This window comes from Oryctolagus cuniculus, chromosome X, assembly GCF_964237555.1.
Source record: "Oryctolagus cuniculus chromosome X, mOryCun1.1, whole genome shotgun sequence".
Classification (NCBI taxonomy): domain Eukaryota; kingdom Metazoa; phylum Chordata; class Mammalia; order Lagomorpha; family Leporidae; genus Oryctolagus; species Oryctolagus cuniculus.
Window position 1 is genome coordinate 70,885,778 of NC_091453.1, and position 17,861 is coordinate 70,903,638.

The 17,861-nt window shown below is 38.7% G+C and overlaps 1 protein-coding gene across 2 annotated transcripts; it reads left to right on the forward strand.

The window, feature by feature from the left end:
• Positions 1 to 4,893: 4,893 nt before the first annotated feature.
• On the forward strand, positions 4,894 to 11,865 carry ITM2A (integral membrane protein 2A). Of its 2 annotated transcripts, none has more exons than XM_002720137.5 (6): positions 4,894 to 5,438; positions 9,025 to 9,156; positions 9,420 to 9,617; positions 9,855 to 9,965; positions 10,827 to 10,977; positions 11,099 to 11,865. In XM_002720137.5, exons 1-6 carry the CDS (start codon positions 5,328 to 5,330, stop codon positions 11,185 to 11,187), a joined length of 792 nt encoding a protein of 263 aa, XP_002720183.1. In that variant the 5' UTR covers positions 4,894 to 5,327; the 3' UTR covers positions 11,188 to 11,865. The 2 variants fall into 2 exon arrangements, with proteins under 2 accessions (XP_002720183.1, XP_051683328.1); XM_051827368.2 differs by having other exon boundaries at positions 4,982 to 5,441.
• The last annotated feature ends 5,996 nt before the right edge of the window (positions 11,866 to 17,861 follow it).

The window sequence follows — 17,861 nt, forward strand, 5'->3', positions numbered from 1 at the left end:
AACTCTGCGGTCAAAAGTTCATATTAGCATCACTTGGTGCTATAAAATGGAACAACTGAAACAACTGAACATTCTCAAAAGCATTCTTAAGGCTACACTTGAGTTCTCCACTTGTATTACTCAGGACTAGAACTTCTGTAAAGTTTGATGAGATAAGACATTTCATATGCTGATACAAATCTCTATTTAAGAGTTCCCCAGGGCCAGCGCCATGGGTTACTAGGTTAATCCTCCGCCTGCAGTGCCAACATCCCATATGGGCGCCGGATTCTGTCCCAGTTGCTCCTCTTCCAGTCCAGCTCTCTGCTGTGGCCTGGGAGGGCAGTGGAGGATGGCCCAAGTGCTTGGGCCCCTGCACCCGCATGGGAGACCAGGAAGAAGCACCTGGCTCCTGGCTTCGGATCGGCGCAGCAGCGGCCATTTGGGGAGTGAACTAATGGAAGGAAAACCTTTCTGTCTCTCTCAGTCTATAATTCTACCTGTAAAATAATAATAAAAAAAGAGTTCCCCAAAGATAGTCTATAATGATATAAAATTTTTACAGTTTTGAGAAAGTGCATTGAAACTGCAAACATTTTAACAGGATTTTGCAGTTGTCCCAAATGACAAAAAGGAAAGGTGATTTTTATGAATTAGAGTAGGGCACAGCTTTCTCTTAACTTCAAAGCTATGACCACATCATTGTGAGGGATGATGAAATCTACCCTCATATTTGAGAGAATATTTGAGAATGTTTCATCTCCCTGTTACCACAGCTCACCTGCCTACAAAGAAAACATTTAATGAAGTGGAAAAACAAGAATCTATTCCAGAAAGCAGGTGTTTTCTATTATTTTGAATGGAGAACTTTAGCTCTTCTCCCAAGGTTCAGCTATATGTGCAGGTAAATAGTGACTCCAGAAAATAGTCTGGTACTATAACAATCCAAACCAAACTCCTGAAATTATACTTAAAAGCAAATGACTGATCAACCCTGTAGCTGCTTCTCTGCTAAAAGAGTAACTGCAGAACTCAGAAGAAATCTCCTTTAAGGTAGGCCTGAAAAGCTTTTAAAAGGTTTCAAATGTAGTTTCTCCTGAGCAAAATCCTAACCAAGAATATCTGTTTGCAACACAGAAAGCATATTCATGCTTCATTGCTCTAGGGAATATGAGGATTATTTTCTTCCCTTTAAAATCATATGCTTTTTTGATTTTCTTATTTCTTTTAGTGGCAGAGATAGAATAATGGTTAAGAGTATAAACATTGGAATCAAACCACTTGGGTTAGAACTTTATCTAACCTCTCAGAAATTGTTTCCTCATCAACAAAATGAGGTATATAATATTACTTTACAAAATTATGGCAAGGATCAAATGGTATAACCAATTTAAAGGGCTTAGCAGAAAAATTTGGCATTTCATCTGTTAAACACATGTTTAGTACTGTTGTCAAGGTCTGCACCATGTTCCTAGTCTGGAATTTCCAATCATTCAACACAAAATTATTTTTTCTAATTTTTGTCTTTATCATTTATTACAGTGCTTGGCCTTGTAATGTATGGCTCTTTAACCTCTTTGGAAGGTTTCCATTTATTTTTCTGTGCCTTAGTTAAAAATTTAGTCCACCAGGAATATAGAAAATTGCCCACTGATTTCCCAATACATTTGCTGTCAGATTAACCTTCCTAAATTGAATACTGGCTGTGACACAATTAGAAGTAAGGTAGGGGTTTAAACTTTCTTACTGTTATTGACTGTGAGTAGAACTCTTCCGGTTTGCAGATTCACTATGTTGTACTCTACCGCACAGGGCCAGTGCTGTCACTACAGAGCTGGAGAACCCACGACAACTATATTATTGCCATTAATGCATGTGACAATCACAGTAAAAGGTATACAGTATATCCTCTGTAAATATTTGATGAATGAATAAGTGGCTTAATGAGGGAAATTGTATAACGGATGCCCATAAGTTTTCGCTTTTTGCAATTGAATTTGTAGTGATTTCCTATCATTCAAAGAGAATTTACATCATTGCTTGGTATCCAATTGTATGCCATGTTCTATTCAGTCCAAGTTGTGATAATTTAGTCATCATCTGGCATGTGAGAACAGGGACGTCATTTATAAACTTGAATGGTATGCATTCAGACATGATTAACAATGTGAACTGGAATTGGTATGGCTGCCAGATCCTCACAGTTTCCAGGGACAAGTAAGAGAAATTGATTCTAAAAAATAAGAAATTGTTAGAGAGCAGAAGAGAATACAAAAAAGAGCTTAGTCGATGAGAATTACTTTTTTTAAGATTATTTATTTATTTATTTGACAGGTATAGTTACAGACAGTGAGAGAAAGAGAAAGAGAGAGAAAGGTTTTCCTTCCGTTGGTTCACTCCCCAAATGGCCGCTACGGCCGGCGCTGCACCGATCCGAAGCCAGGAGCCAGGTGCTTCCTCCTGGTCTCCCATGCGGGTGCAGGGCCCAAGCACTTGGGCCATCCTCCACTGCCCTCCCAGGCCACAGCAGAGAGTCGGACTGGAAGAGGAGCAACCAGGACTAGAACCTGGCGCCCTATGGGATGCCGGCCCTGCAGGTGGAGGATTAGCCAAGTGAGCCCGGCGCTGGGCCCAAGAATTACTTTTAATATATGAGAATGTATTCACTATGGGTTCCAACCCAGTGAGCAAGTGACAGCTTATTTTTGAAATTCAAAATACATGAGGTATTATTTTTCCTTCCTGAAATGGATTATAATAATAGATGTTCTTCTACCTTTTGTTACTCATATACGTTGAGGGAGTAACAGTAGTATGTGCCAATTCGAGTCCATGCCTGCATCACCTATGGTAACAGCAGCAAAGAGAATTGGAGAACTATGGGTGGCACTCCTACAATAAGAGACGGACAAAATTCTTCAAAATATATAAGAGCAATTAGATGGCAGTTTACATGACTATTCTTGGAAATCTGACTTTCAGATATTGTGGGATCTTCTGCTGTTCCGGGAACTAGAGAATGGTTGAAGGGTTATGTGTGTGTGTGTGTGTGTGTGTGTGTTTATATAATAAAAAATAAATCCTATATAAACTTGAAACATGGGCATGTTATACAGTAAAAGTTCTAGAATAATCAACCATTTTACTTTCCTATCCTTTTCTTAATAATTTAAAACATGTTGCCTCCTGCATTCTCGCACATGATACTCACACGATACATATTCCAGTTTACACAGGAAAAAACTGAGGTTCAAGAAGATGGGGTGACTTACTCAATGTTACCTGCCCAGTAAAGATCATATGCTCCCTTGGTTGCTGTCAGGGCTCGGGTCTATTCATCTGAAAAATGGACCTTGCTCCTCCTGCTTGACCACATTTCAGGCAAGATACACAAAGATAGTACACTAAGATAATATACAAGGGAGATTCCAAAAGAGTGTGTAAAATGGAATTAAAAGATAATGCAGCTTTCCATAAACTTTCTTAAGCCCCCTTATATTACCTTCCCAAGCAACACCTTGCATTTGGTAGGTAAAAGTGGAATTTTGCTATTTGTTCAGCCATTCTTGTAGTGTGCATCGCATGGTCAGACTAGCACAGACCCTGGCTGAGTTGTCATAAAGGTGATGGTAAACAGAAGATAATTGTAAAGAGAAGCATCCTAGGAAGTTGAGATTTCCTCCCTCTACACTAAAGGCTGCTTGATAAATGTTAAATTATAAAAGCCAGACTTGAGTAAGAATAAGTGGAGGAATATAGGATGCCAATATTTCTAAGCAAATGCAAACATCCTGGTTTACAAGGTTCTGGCACTATGTAAGGCACAGGCGCCCCACTGTTCCCCTCCATCCACCTTCACATCTGTGGCCTATACAAGAAAATGAAGGCTGTCTTCACAAAGCTCCTACAGTGAAGACAGAGGAAGGCTTCAGAGTTAAGGAAACCTCAGTGGGAAAAACTCCAAGCTGGAACTTCTTAGACAGAGTGGTGGCAGCTCTTAACATATTCAAGTCCCTTTAGTTAAGTAGATGGGTACACGGAGAAGTCTGTGGCAAAAGCTGTTTCTGGTTTGTACTATTGGATCGCTGTTGTTTTCTTGTATTTAAGAAGCAGGATCTTCCCCTTGTCTTCTGCTGCAGTCTATTTATAACTTCTGCACCATGGAGCCCCCCCCCCCAAGTCACCCACCTCCAGGAGCTGAGTTTTACCTGGTAAAGGTCTTTATCATTATCACCACCCAGGGTGAACTAACTGAAGAAATAACTTGATTACAGCAGCTGGGACTTGTAAATGTTCCAACAAGGATTTTTAACTCAGGCCCTTTATGGTTATTGTTTTGTTTTGTTGTATCCCCCACCGCCCACTAGAGCTGTATTAACATTTGAAAAAATGCCCTTTCCTCCACCTCCTTAAACACAGAGGAGCACACAGACTCCTGCTTTTTTCCCTTGTGACTTTTATTGCTGGTGACTGAAGAGAAACAGGCTCTGGGTTGAGACCCTTCTTTGGTTTCCCTGACCTGAGAGTGAAAAGATCTGGATTATTTCATGGGAGCGTTATGAGCTTTCCATGTGGCTCTGTGACTCATCATATCCTATCTGTAAAATGGGGTGTTGGAAAGACTGGAGACCCATCTTTCTGACCTACCATGACTTCAGGTCAGAAGATTAAAATTAGAAAACCATGAACACATGAAAGGAAAAAGAAATCCTTGAAAGAATTAACTAAGCGACTGTTAATGAATTTCTAGGTGTTCTTTGAACGGGAGGTACTGTAAAGGTGAACAGTCTTAGAACTGTGCTTTCCAGGCCTGGGGGTAGCTGCAGAGCTGAGGAAGCTTGGATTGATGCCAAGCTACAGCCCCGGGCCCCGCGGGGGGCCAGGCCCAAGTTTGGGAAAACAGAGTCGGAGTCAGGGGCTATTGTGGCCAGGACAGAGACAGAAAGACACGACGCAGCAGGCTTCCTTCCTGACTTGCTCTTATCTGAGGGCGCAGAGAGTGGGTGGGAGCTTGCCTGGGGTGCAGGTGAGGCACGTCCAGCCCGAGCCAGCCACGGGCTGCACTTCCCCTCCTCTTCCCCTACTGGCAACTCCCCATCCCAACTCCCCCCTCCATTCCTGTACTTGGGCCCCCTCCTGCTCCTCCCTCAGCACCTCCCTGGGTCCGCCCACGGTCTCCCACCCAGCTTGGGACTGCGTCATAAGTATCCCAGTCCTGGGCTTGCAGCAGCTGTAGGCAGACCGGGGAGAAAGTAGGTGCTGCTTGGGCTAGCGCGATCTCCTCTTCCAACCTGCAGCCCAGGACGCTGATTCGAGCCGCGCCTTACCGCGCAGCCCGAAGGTTCACCATGGTTAAAATCGCCTTCAATACCCCCACCGCGGTGCAAAAGGAGGAGGCGCGGCAGGACGTGGAGGCCCTCGTGAGTCGCACCGTCCGAGCGCAGATCCTGACCGGCAAGGTAGCTGTCCCCAGTCCGCCCCTCACTACCTCCTAGGGTAGGGAATGGGGGTGGGTGAAGGGGAAAGAAGGGAAGGGAAGAAGGGGCAGAGGACAAAATGCAGGCTGCCATGCAGCCCCTGGATTCCCCGGGCAGCCCCCCTGTGTGCTGTCCTTCGGGTTTGCCCGGTTGTCCTGGTTCTGTCTCTTCGCGCCACCTCCTGCTTGCCGCGTCCCGTGCCCCGGCACATCTCCACGCATCGCGCCATGTTCCCTGGGTTCCAGCTCACGCCGCCTATCCTGGAGGGAGATTGGCGGGAACTTGAGGATATCCCCTGTGACCCAATGTCATCTTCTCTTAGGGAACCTGTGGGGCTCCGGGGATCAACTGGGGCCAAGTTGCGCTGAGCCCAGGTCCAGGGAGGTTTGTAGCCTCCACTTGAGCAGAGCAAGCAAGCGGGATGATCTAGGCAGTAGATTTAACTCTCTTTTTCTTCCTTCGAAGTGGACGAAATTCTGTTGAATCTAAGTCTTTGTAGAATCGCTGAGTGTTTGTGGAGTTGGGATGGTAGGGGCAAAGGGCAGCTTTACATCAAGCGGGATGGACTGGGGTAAGTGTGTGTGCACGCGAGCCTGTGTATTTTCAGTTTCTCCCCGCTCCTAGGCAGCGTTAAGCTTTAGGTAAAGGAGCTGTCAAAACTGAAGTTGGTCTTAATTCGAGTTTTGGGTGTTCAGTGGGCCCTTGCACTGCAAAACATTGTATGTTTTCAGTGGCCTTTCCTAGCGTCTACTGTGAAAATCAATGTTGGGATACTTTCTTATTCTTTTTTTTTTTTCAAGTTCTTTCTTGTTGAGCAATAATACCCCACCCCACTTCCCCCATACAGACATCTGAAGCAGGTCCAATGATGTAATTTAAACTACTAAGTTTGCCAGGAACTGGGGAAATTTTCCCCTAACATGTTAGCCACTGTTTATTTAATCCAATTTCGGTTTACTTTAAACACCTACAATAGTTTTAGTGTTCAAAAACTATTGTTTTCTTCAGTACAATCTCAATTTTAAAAGGCAATCCTATATTCTTCTTATGTGAAATTTGCAAAGTGTTGGAGCATGCAGTTTTGTCCTAACTTGTCTTGTTCTCTCTATAAAGTGTTAACTTTTGTGTTCAGAATGGAGATTTGAAAAGTGCTGTGAGTGAAATGAGAATCCATGTAGTAAAACTTGATTATGCACACAATTGGAAATGCTTAATGGACTCATGCAGAATTTTTATCACTGAAACTTTCAATATTTAGTCTTGCAATTAAACTAGCTTTTGAGTACATTTTAGAACTTAAAAAGTAATACTTTCTTGCATTGTTAAAGTTTTGATTAAATAAAAGAGGTAAAAAAAAAACTGTCCTCTTACTTATTTTGTAAGTGAAATATGGCCAGATTTTTGGGGAAGCCTAACTAGATGCCAATAGTTAAATATAGCCATTCAACGCTTCTTATTGTCCCCCTCACCACCAAAAACTTCATGATTTGTAGATAGATTCCATTAATATGCAAGTAATATTTCTGCCAGGCCTGTGGTGTGACACAGAATAAACAAAAATGAACATTTGCGCTTTGATTAGTTTTCTTTGGTAGGTTTTGGAGAAGCCTCCACTGGATCATGACCTGGCCACTATAAAACATTGACAATAATACTTGATACTTTAATTGTGATGTATTATTCAGCTAGGTTATCCAAGATTGAGCATGCCAGAATATTATGTCAGAGTTGATGTACAATGACTTTAAAATGCAGTTCAGAGAGAAATAATCTGTGGTAACTGGTGGCCCCTACCACCCTGAACTCCAACAAATTTAAATGAAAGCAAAAAAAAAATCCGTATTCTGAGTATGTAGAGATATCTTAAGAAATTGAGACTCTAATACTTAGACAATCTTAATAATAAACTTCCCAAATTATTGGAAAAATAAATGAAATTACAATATAAACTGTTCTCATGCTTTATAGCAAGAACAAAAGAAATGAATTCCTCTCAGAATTTCAAATTAAACCATGAAATAACTTACAGCAAGTCTGTTCTCTTTCTGGACCTCAATTTAATCATCAAAATATAATTTCTAATTCTCCAGTTCTAGGTTACAGTGATTCTCAATTAAAATTCATAGTTCTGTTCTTATGGTTCTCTATGGTCTTCATAGTTAGTCAATATCTTAGTTTAGGTGTTTTAATGAAAATAAAGTTTCTGAAAATGATTGGGACACAGAGAAACCTTTAAGATTTATAAAGCATTAGTGGAGGGTTTAAACTTAAATAAATTTATGTAAGAAAATATGAATTCAAAATGTGACCTTTGAAGAAAAATATTTCTTTTGAGAAAAGAAACGTTTATCAAATGATTTCCTGCCCTTTCTTCATCTACATTAACTTCAAATACATGGACTTATTTTCACCAAATTAATTTAAGGTTAGTTATGTCTCATAAACTTTATGGTAGTTGCCGTGAAAAAGAGCCAAAACACCTCTACAATACACTAAAACAATTCTATTTACACACCAGTCAGAATGATTTACCCTTTGATTGTGAAGGCCTAGAATGACTGACTGCATTTATTCCACCCTTGAGTAATAATGCTGCCTAGGGCTACATTGTGACATACAAGACTGGGACTGAAAGGCCCTCAGGTCCCCTGCTCTGCAAAGGGCGCAGTTAACTAGTTACTTGTTTGCTTTGGATCTTTCTTCTTATTCCCAAGAAAATAATAAATTGAATAGAATTTTACAGTCACTGTTACACTGACAGCTTTGTGTCTAGCTATGGAGAAGGCTACATTTAAAATCTAGTGTTTCATTCAGGATTTGGAAAAGATTTCTTTCATGGAATGGACCGCTATAGCATATTGAGTGACATTAGGAAGTTTCATATGTATTGATGAAATTAGGAACATTAGAAAGTAGATTTCTGTCTGTAATATTTCAACATCTAAAATAAGGTGAAATGGCATATATCTGCCTTATAGAACTACTTCCTTAAAACCTAATTTTCAAAAACTTTTTGAATATTAGTTAATAAAAAAGGATAATTCTCCTATAAGTTGGCAGCAACAAAATTATTTACAGAAAATTAGTGAAGATGCACAACTGCATTCTAAAAAGCTAGTGATTTTATCAATGTACAAGTCCAAAAATAACTACTTCCACTTGCTTAAACAGTATAACTTCTAGAGATAAGCTATATTATGTTACATCTATAATTAAAAGTACTGTGCTTAAATATTTGTGTATTTGAAAATTTGTTAAGATAGTAATTTCATATATTCTTAGCACAATAAACATGTAACATACTGCATAAGTGATTTTTTTCATTTGATTCTAAAAGTGTGTATTTCAAAGTAACTCATATCTATATTTGGGTTTGGGAATTCTGGAAGGAAGGTGAATGTAATTGAAGATGCTTTCACATCTATTAGATATCAGAAATTGTCTCGAAATGATTTCACTCTAAGATGACTCGATCACATGTTATTGAAATATATTAGACACAACCACAACTATGTATCTAAAGGTACAATCTTGTTTTGTTTTTTTTGTCTTGCTTTTTAATACACAGGAACTTCGAGTTGCCACCCAGGAAAAAGAGGGCTCTTCTGGGAGATGTATGCTGACTCTGTTAGGGCTTTCATTCATCCTAGCAGGACTTATTGTTGGTGGAGCCTGCATTTACAAGTACTTCATGCCCAAGGTAATAGTAATTATAATTATTATATTTTGAATTACTGATTTTTATCCATCTAGTATCAACTTAAAGAATGTTGTGGTGATCAGAAAAACAAAGATTTAGGGAATATTTTCAAATTACCATTCAGTTCCTAAAATTGGTTTGTCTTCATGGTGATAACTGTAATTGGCAAGTCTCAGCACACAGTACAATGAACTGCGTGTGAGAAACAAAATGTTTTGGTGGTGAGTGTTAGAAGGCTTTAATTTTCCTGTTTGGTCTTTTAGAGTACCATCTACCGTGGAGAGATGTGCTTCTTTGATTCTGAGGACCCCGCAAATTCCCTTCGTGGAGGAGAGCCTTACTTCCTGCCTGTGACCGAGGAGGCTGACATTCGTGAGGATGACAATATCGCAATCATTGATGTGCCTGTTCCCAGTTTCTCTGATAGTGACCCTGCAGCAATTATTCATGACTTTGAAAAGGTGAGTATCTCATTCTTACAGGTGTTCCAGAATGTTCTCTGTGTCTTGGTTCTTTGGCAAGTATTAAATCCATTCATCAGTGTACATCTTTTTGAAACACAACCTTTTCACTCCTTTGTTCTTGAACACATATCACTTGATCTTGAAAGGATGTAGCTGCTTGTACTAGTAGTATTTGGAAAATCTGCAGTGCTGATACCTTCTAGATAATACTATTTTGTTTTCCCTTCCCAACAGGGAATGACTGCTTACCTGGACTTGCTGCTGGGGAACTGCTACCTGATGCCCCTCAATACCTCCATTGTTATGCCTCCAAAGAATCTGGTGGAGCTTTTTGGCAAATTGGCAGTATGTATTTTGTATTTTTCTATAATTATTCGAAGTAGTTTTGCTTCCTCATTAAAAAGATTAATGAGAGATGGACATTGTGGGCAGTGGGTTAAGTTGGCACTTGGGATACCCACATTCCATGTAGAATGCCTGGGATATAGTACTGCCTCCACCTTTGGTACAGCTTCCTGCTAATGGCAACTCCTGGACACAACAGATGATGATTTAAGTACTTTGGACCCTGCCACCAGTGTGGGAAACCCAGATGGAGTTCCTGATCTGGTCCTGGTTATTGTGGGCATTTGGGGAGTGAATCAGCAGAAGAAAAATTCATTCATATTCTCTCTCTCTCTCTTCCTTTCAAATAAATAAAAAGAAATAAACTTTAAAAATTTATGAATTAAAGGGCGGGTGTCATGGCATAGCAGGGAAAAGCTGCCACCCATGTGGGTGCTGGATTGAGTCCTGGATGCTCTACTTCCAATTCAGCTCCTTGTTAATGGCCTGGCAAAAGCAGCAGAAGATGGCCCAAGTGTTTGGGCCCCTGAAAACCATGTGGGAGACCAGATGAAGCTGCTGGCTCTGTTGCAGCCATATGGGGGAATCAACCAGCAGATGGAAGATTTCTCTCTCTCTCTCTCTCTCTCTGTAACTTTCTCTCCCTCTCTCTCTGTAACTCTGACTTTCAAAATAAAGAAAACTTAAAAAAATTAATGACTTAGGCTAAAAGATTTTGTTAAATTTTTTTTAAATAAAAAATTCTGTGAATCTAAAACTTCTGTAAAAATAGTCTTTTTTTAAAAAAAAAAGTCTGTAACTATTATGGGTATGGATTTAAGTAAGAATTTCTCATTCAGTCTTTCTTTCTTTCATTCTTAGAGTGGCAAATACCTGCCTCACACTTATGTGGTTCGTGAAGACTTAGTTGCTGTGGAGGAAATTCGTGATGTTAGCAACCTTGGCATCTTTATTTACCAACTTTGCAACAACAGAAAATCCTTCCGCCTTCGTCGTAGAGACCTCTTGCTGGGTAAGAAATTTCTTCTTTTGTCCATCCTATATTATTGGGACAGTGAAGAAAGTGGGGGTGGTGTATAAGGTATTATTGGGAGCAAGTAAAAGCCACTTTTTTTGTGTATATTTCCTCACAGGTTTCAACAAGCGTGCCATTGATAAGTGCTGGAAGATTAGACACTTTCCCAACGAATTCATTGTTGAGACCAAGATCTGTCAAGAGTGAGAGGCAATAGATACAGCATAGCCTTGGTAATAAGAAGTCAGGGATTTATAATATGACTTCAACATTAAAGTTTATGGGATACTCAAAATATTTACTCATGCATTTACTCTATTGCTTATACTAAAAAAAAAAAAAAGGAAAAAAAAACCTACTAACCACTGCAAGCTCTTGTCAAATTTTAGTTTAATTGGCATTGCTTGTTGTTTGAAACTGAAATTAAACAATTTCTATTTTTTCTTTGAATTTATAGGGTTTAGATTTCTGAAAGCAGCATAAATATGTCAGCTAACAACCTGACAATAATTTCCATCCTTTGTTTTTTTAAAGCATGCTCTTCACATGATCGTATGGTAGAACATGTTTTAAATTTAAAATATTTTAAGTTGTTTTTGACCTTCTTGTGTCAAATCTCTCAACAATGTTTTGTTTTGTTTTTCATTTTGTGCAACTTCTGTGAATTTAGAAATTACATTTTTGCATTTCTGTTAGGTGCTCTGTGATGAATCTGACTTACATGTGAAAAGTTTTCATGAGAAAGTCATTATTCACTAATGCAGTGATTCTTTCTCACTGATACCTGTATTGTGAAATCCACAAAACTGTATAGGTGCTGAATGCTGTAAGAAGTTTAGGTTGTATGAATTCTACAACCCTATAATAAATTTTACCTTTTATTCAGCCATTGTTTCTTTTATTTCATTGTTTGAAGTATACTTAGTGTGAAAAATTAATATTTCATCTTTGGCTTTTTGTACCAGCAATACATCTAAAATTATGATACTAGCTCTGTTCCCATCCCTACTTCCACATCTTTGTATTTTTTAAAGATTTATTATTTATTTATTTGAAAGTCGGAGTTACACAGAGAGAGGAGAGGCAGAGAGAGAAAGAGAGAGAGAGAGAGAGAGAGGTCTTCCATCCGCTGGTTCACTCCCCAATTGGCCTCAATATCCAGAGCTGCACCAATCCGAAGCCAAGAGCCAGGAGCTTCTTCCGGGTCTCCCACGTGGGTGCAGGGGTCCAAGGACCTGGGCCATCTTCTACTGCTTTCCCAGGCCATAGCATAGAGCTGGATCGGAAGAGGAGCAGTCGGTACTAGAACCAGCGCCCATATGGGATGCCAGCTCTTCAGGCCAGGGCATTAACCCACTGTGCCACAGTGCCGGCCCCTATTTGAATACTTCTATCAAAATTTTAAAAGGTAAAAATGCTCAACAAGGAAACAAAAAAAAAAAACTAAAAACAAAAAGAACTTCACATATTGTGATCTCCATCAATTTATCTAAGAGTGTAAGCTCCATATTAAGGGGACAAGTAATATAAATTGTTTCCTTACATTAAGTTAAAAAAATTCTGACTACCTGCTTGTAGTGATATTGGTAAATTTCTGCGGTCAGAACTACCCAATCAAATCCAGTCTCAAACGCTATCATTTTTAAATGATGAAATGAACACTTAACTTTAAAAGTTCAGAAAACCCTAAATCATTGAATCCCTAAAAGTTTAAAATTAAAAAGCCCTAAAGCATGTACAAAGAAAATAAGAATGCAACACTAAGGAAATAATAACTGATCAATTCATTTCAGAAATGGTCATTTATAAAAGGAGAACAATTAACAACTAATTTCAGAAAATTGAACTCTTGAAAATATGTACAGAAAATTAGGAAAAAGCAAAAACTTTCTTTCCAAGTATATCTTAAATAATAAACATTGTTTCTGATGTTGAAACACACAGGAATGCTGGCTCTTGCAGCTATTTGGTCTTGTTCCAGACATTCTGATCAGTACACTGATATGTGAAACACTAAAGATGTGATAAAGGTCTGCTCTAAACACATTTATTTTAAAAAAATATTTATTGATTGATTTGAGAAGCAGAGTGGCAGAAAGAGAGCAGGAGAGACAAAAAAGAGAGGGGGAGAAATAATTTATCCACTGATTCACTTCCCAGTTGGCAACAATGGCCTGCGCTGGTCCAAGTCAAAGCCAGGAGCACAATGTATATATGCATCAAAAATCACATAGTACCCTGTAAGTATGAACAATTATTACATCTCAGTTAAAATTTTTAAAAATAATATAGGAAAAAAAGAAGCATTTTAAATATTTTTATTGTGGTATTCATATAAAGAATAGATTTCATGTAGTTCATAGATACGAATCAAAGAATAAAATGATACAACCCTTCCACCACCTTTCTTTATTTCTTATTTTTAAATTTTTGAGATAACATTTTAAATTTAAATTATAATCAAAGGCTTAGTGCTCCAATTATAAAGAGTTCAATAAGTAAAGAGTAAAAAGACTGTAGTACAGCAGAAATATAGTCAAGGGCCATAAACAATAACCAAATGAAAAAAATACCAATATCACTCATGCATTTTAATTTTAAAATAATCATAGATCATTAAAACTATAGTAGTACATCATTCTTAAACACTGGCTTGACAAAGATAAGGCAGTTTGACAAAACTATATTTGCAGTATTACTGACACAGGAATTTTTTTTTTTTTTTGGACAGGTAGAGTGGACAGTGAGAGAGAGACAGAGAGAAAGGTCTTCCTTTGCCATTGGTTCACCCTCCAGTGGCCGCCGCGGCCAGCCCGCTGCGGCATGCGGCCAGCGCACCGCGCTGATCCGATGGCAGGAGCCAGGTGCTTCTCCTGGTCTCCCATGGGGTGCAGGGCCCAAGCACTTGGGCCATCCTCCACTGCACTCCCAGGCCACAGCAGAGAGCTGGCCTGGAAGAGGGGCAACCGGGACAGAATCCGGCGCCCCAACCGGGACTAGAACCCAGTGTGCCGGCGCCACAAGGCTTAGGATTAGCCTAGTGAGTTGCGGGCCCAGGCCTCTTTTTTGTTTTTGTTTTTTGATTTTTTAAAAAAATGTATGTGAATGGAAGGGGGGAGGGAGAGGGAAAGGAGAGGGTTGCGGGTGGGAGGGAAGTTATGGGGGGGGGAAGCCATTGTAATCCATAAGCTGTGCTTTGGAAATTTATATTCATTAAATAAAAGTTAAAAAAAAAGTATTTCCCAATTAAAAGGGAGGACATGCAATTTTGTCTTTCTGTACATCAAAATGTTTGCAGCTGGAGGATAACATGTTGGGTGCAATAAACTGGACCCTGAAAGACAAATACATGAATCAAATAGAAAAATCATTTTTTAAAAGGTATTGAATTATGCTTACAAACTTTTTAGAATGTAAGATATTAGTGGGCTAATAGGAAACTTTAAAAATTAGTAAGATTCAGTATAATATAAACAAAAGCCAAAAATTCTTCTTTATACCACCAACAACCAATTAAAGAATAAAACCAACAGATAAAAATATGCTACACACTCACAACAAGGTCATAAAGTAGTCCCAACAAGAAATTTGTAGAATTATTACTGAGAAAAATCATAAAACTTAACAAGGAAATATAAAAGAAGATTTAAGTAAGTAGACAGGGATTAAAATACATTATAAAAAAATGAATTATTCTCCATTTAAATCCATTAGTTTAACCACATCTCAATTAAAATCCCAAAATAATTATTTTGGAACTTGGTAAAATTATTTGAAGTTTCATCCAGAAGCATATCAGGAAAAGTAAAGAAAAAAGGAAAAAAAAGAATAATTGGGGTCAGGGACTTCTTAACTGAGCTGTTATTAAATCACAGGTGACAAAATGACTTACATACAAGAAAGAAAATGAAATGCCAAAACCAGAAACCCCAGTATGAAGGCACTTTAAAAGTTTTTAGAAAATGGAGTTGAAAGATGTTTATTTTGGTGCAAAATATTCTGAAATCCATTCATACTAGGCATCTTCAAAAATTCCATGGAAAATGCATATTAGGAAAAACTATTAATGTATTTCAAAGTTTTTTGCATGGCAATAAAATCATCTTTTAATTCAATTTTCCTATGAACTTTTTGAAGTATTTTCACACGTAAAAGAGCACTGTTCTAATGGAAGCTTCATGCAGTGGGATGTATTACCCAGCCAACTGGTGATAAAAATTGCTGAGAAAACTGGAAAAATAAGAGTCCTAATTGTCGCAGTTTACGACAGTTATAAAGCTAGCAAACTGCAAAGTGAAATCTTTTTAAAAATATTTACTACTAATGAATTTTTTTATATAGAGAAAACTTCAAAACCACTAAAAGTATAACTAAGTGATAACATGACTCTAGAATCTGTGAGAAATTGATATTTGACAGAGACCAGTTCATTGATTATCTCTACAATAACTCAGAACCTAGAATCTGTTATCAATTAGAAAAGTGGTCAGATATCCAAGAGATGTTCTGTGAGGCACTGTTTTAGATTTAATACCTTATGCCACCTTTTCATGCTATCCATCCAAGCACTTTGAACATGGTCATTCATTCATTTCTCATTTGGAAGGTATTGTGCTAGGTACTGGGGACATGTATAGTTGTGAGCAAAACAGGGACACTGCCCTATTGAGCACATATCTCTGGGGGAGAAAGAAGTTTCCTTTTTCAAATAATTACAAATTTCGTATAAAGAAAAATATATAAAGTGTCTGTAAGTGTTTATAACAGGGGACACAAATCCAGACTATCAATAAAGTCTTAAGAGAATTTGGAATTTGAACTGATAGTTGAAGGATGAGTAATATAATTTAGGTAAAATTAAAGGAGAGCATTTTAGGCTCAAGTAAGTGGAAACTAAGTCTCTGAAGCAGGAAGGAGTGTAGCTGTTGGAGAAAGTGAAAGAAAGAGAGATTAAAACACATCGAGTAAAGAAAATTTTATGAAAAGATGTTGGAAAATGGACAGAGACCAGATCCTGCAGGATCCTGCAGGCTGTGTTTAAAAAATGACTTTATACTATCAGCAACGGGAAAAGATTAAAATATTTTAAATAGGGCCAAGAGTGGGAAACAATCGGTATTTTTAAAAGATTAACAATAGTGAGGAAAATGTAAGACAAAGGGAAAATAACAAGATCTGTTAAGAAGCCATTTCAGTATTACAAGCAAGAGATGACAATAGGTTGGAACAGGAAAGTGTCAGTGATCAAAAAAAAAAAAGCAATTAAATCAAAATATATTTTGGTACAAAATTTATAGAAAATAATTACAAGCTGAATATGTACAATGAAGAATGTCAAAGGGTTTTATTATTGATGTCTCCCAGCTTTCTCACTTACATATTTGGATAACAAATAACATAATTTGGACCTGCAGATCCCAGAACTTAGGATAAATACAGGGAAACTGATGTGTCACTCAGGGTCTTGGCAGAAGACAGTTGGCAACTTCAAACAGTATAATGAAGGGAGATTAATAGAGAGGAAATTATAAGGTGCAAGAAGGGTTAATAAATACCAACAAAGCCCAGTGAAGTTTAGCGGGCCAACCACAATGCTGACCCCTCATGACTTCTAACTATGAAGGTGCAAGAGGAAGGAATAATTCCTAGAACCTGGAAAGATTATCTATAGGTGCTGGTTTGTATCTCTGTTGCTCCTCCTCTGATCCAGTTCTCTGCTATGGCCTGGAAAAGCAAAAGTCCTTGGGCCCCTGCACCCATGTGGGAGACCTAGAAGATGCTCCTGGCATTAGATAGGCCTAGCTCTGGATGTTGCGGCCATTTGGGAAGTGAACCAGTGCATGAAAGACCTTTCTCTGTCTCTCCTTCTCTGTCTGTAATGCTACCTCTCAAATAAACAAATAAAAAATCTTTACACAAAAGAAAATTACATAATTCTAAAAGTGAAGAAATGGAAAAAGATATTTCATGCAACCTGTAACAAAAAGTAAGCATCAGACCCAACAAACTTTAAATAAACAATCCAAAGAGATCCAAGCAAATCATGACATAATGGTAAAGGAGTAAATTCATAAAGATAGGACAATTTATATATGCGTATACCCAACATTGGAGCAGCTAAATATATAAGGAAAATATTAAAATAACTGAAAGGGCCGACGCCGCAGCTCACTAGGCTAATCCTCCGCCTTGTGGCGCAGGCACACCAGGTTCTAGTCCCAGTCAGGGCGCCGGATTCTGTACCGGTTGCCCCTCTTCCAGGCCAGCTCTCTGCTGTGGCCTGGGAGGGCAGTGGAGGATGGCCCAAGTGCTTGGGCCCTGCACCCCATGGGAGACCAGGATAAGTACCTGGCTCCTGCCATCGGATCAGCGCGGTGCGCTGGCCGCAGCGGGCTGGCCGCGGCGGCCATTGGAGGGTGAACCAATGGCAAAGGAAGAGCTTTCTCTCTGTTTCTCTCTCTCTCACTGTCCACTCTGCCTGTCAAAAAAATAAAAATAAATAACTGAAAGGATAAATATACAATACAATTATGGTGAGGAACTTAATACCTCATTTTAAGCAATGATAGATAACTGAGAAGGAAATAAATCATGAAACAGAGGAATTAAACAATACTATAGACCAAACGGACTCAACATATATACACATAACCTTCCATCCAGCTGCAATGGAATAAAAATTATTCTCAATCACATTTGGAACATTCTCTGAATTATACCATATGTTAAGTCACAATACAAGTTTTAACAAATTTCTGTCTCTACCTCTGTAACTCTGTCTTTCAAATAAATAAAAAATAAATCTTAAAAAAGAATGCTAGGCCGGCGCCGTGGCTCAATAGGCTAATCCTCCACCTTGCGGCGCTGGCACGCCGGGTTCT

Bases quoted from the DNA above. Each gene is read 5' to 3' on its own strand.
- ITM2A (XM_051827368.2), top strand. From the start codon at position 5,328: ATGGTTAAAATCGCCTTCAATACCCCCACCGCGGTGCAAAAGGAGGAG. The intron at 5,442-9,024 runs GCTGTCCCCAGT...TTTAATACACAG, and splicing joins AGATCCTGACCGGCAAGGTA to GAACTTCGAGTTGCCACCCA. The intron at 9,618-9,854 runs GTGAGTATCTCA...CCTTCCCAACAG, and splicing joins TTATTCATGACTTTGAAAAG to GGAATGACTGCTTACCTGGA.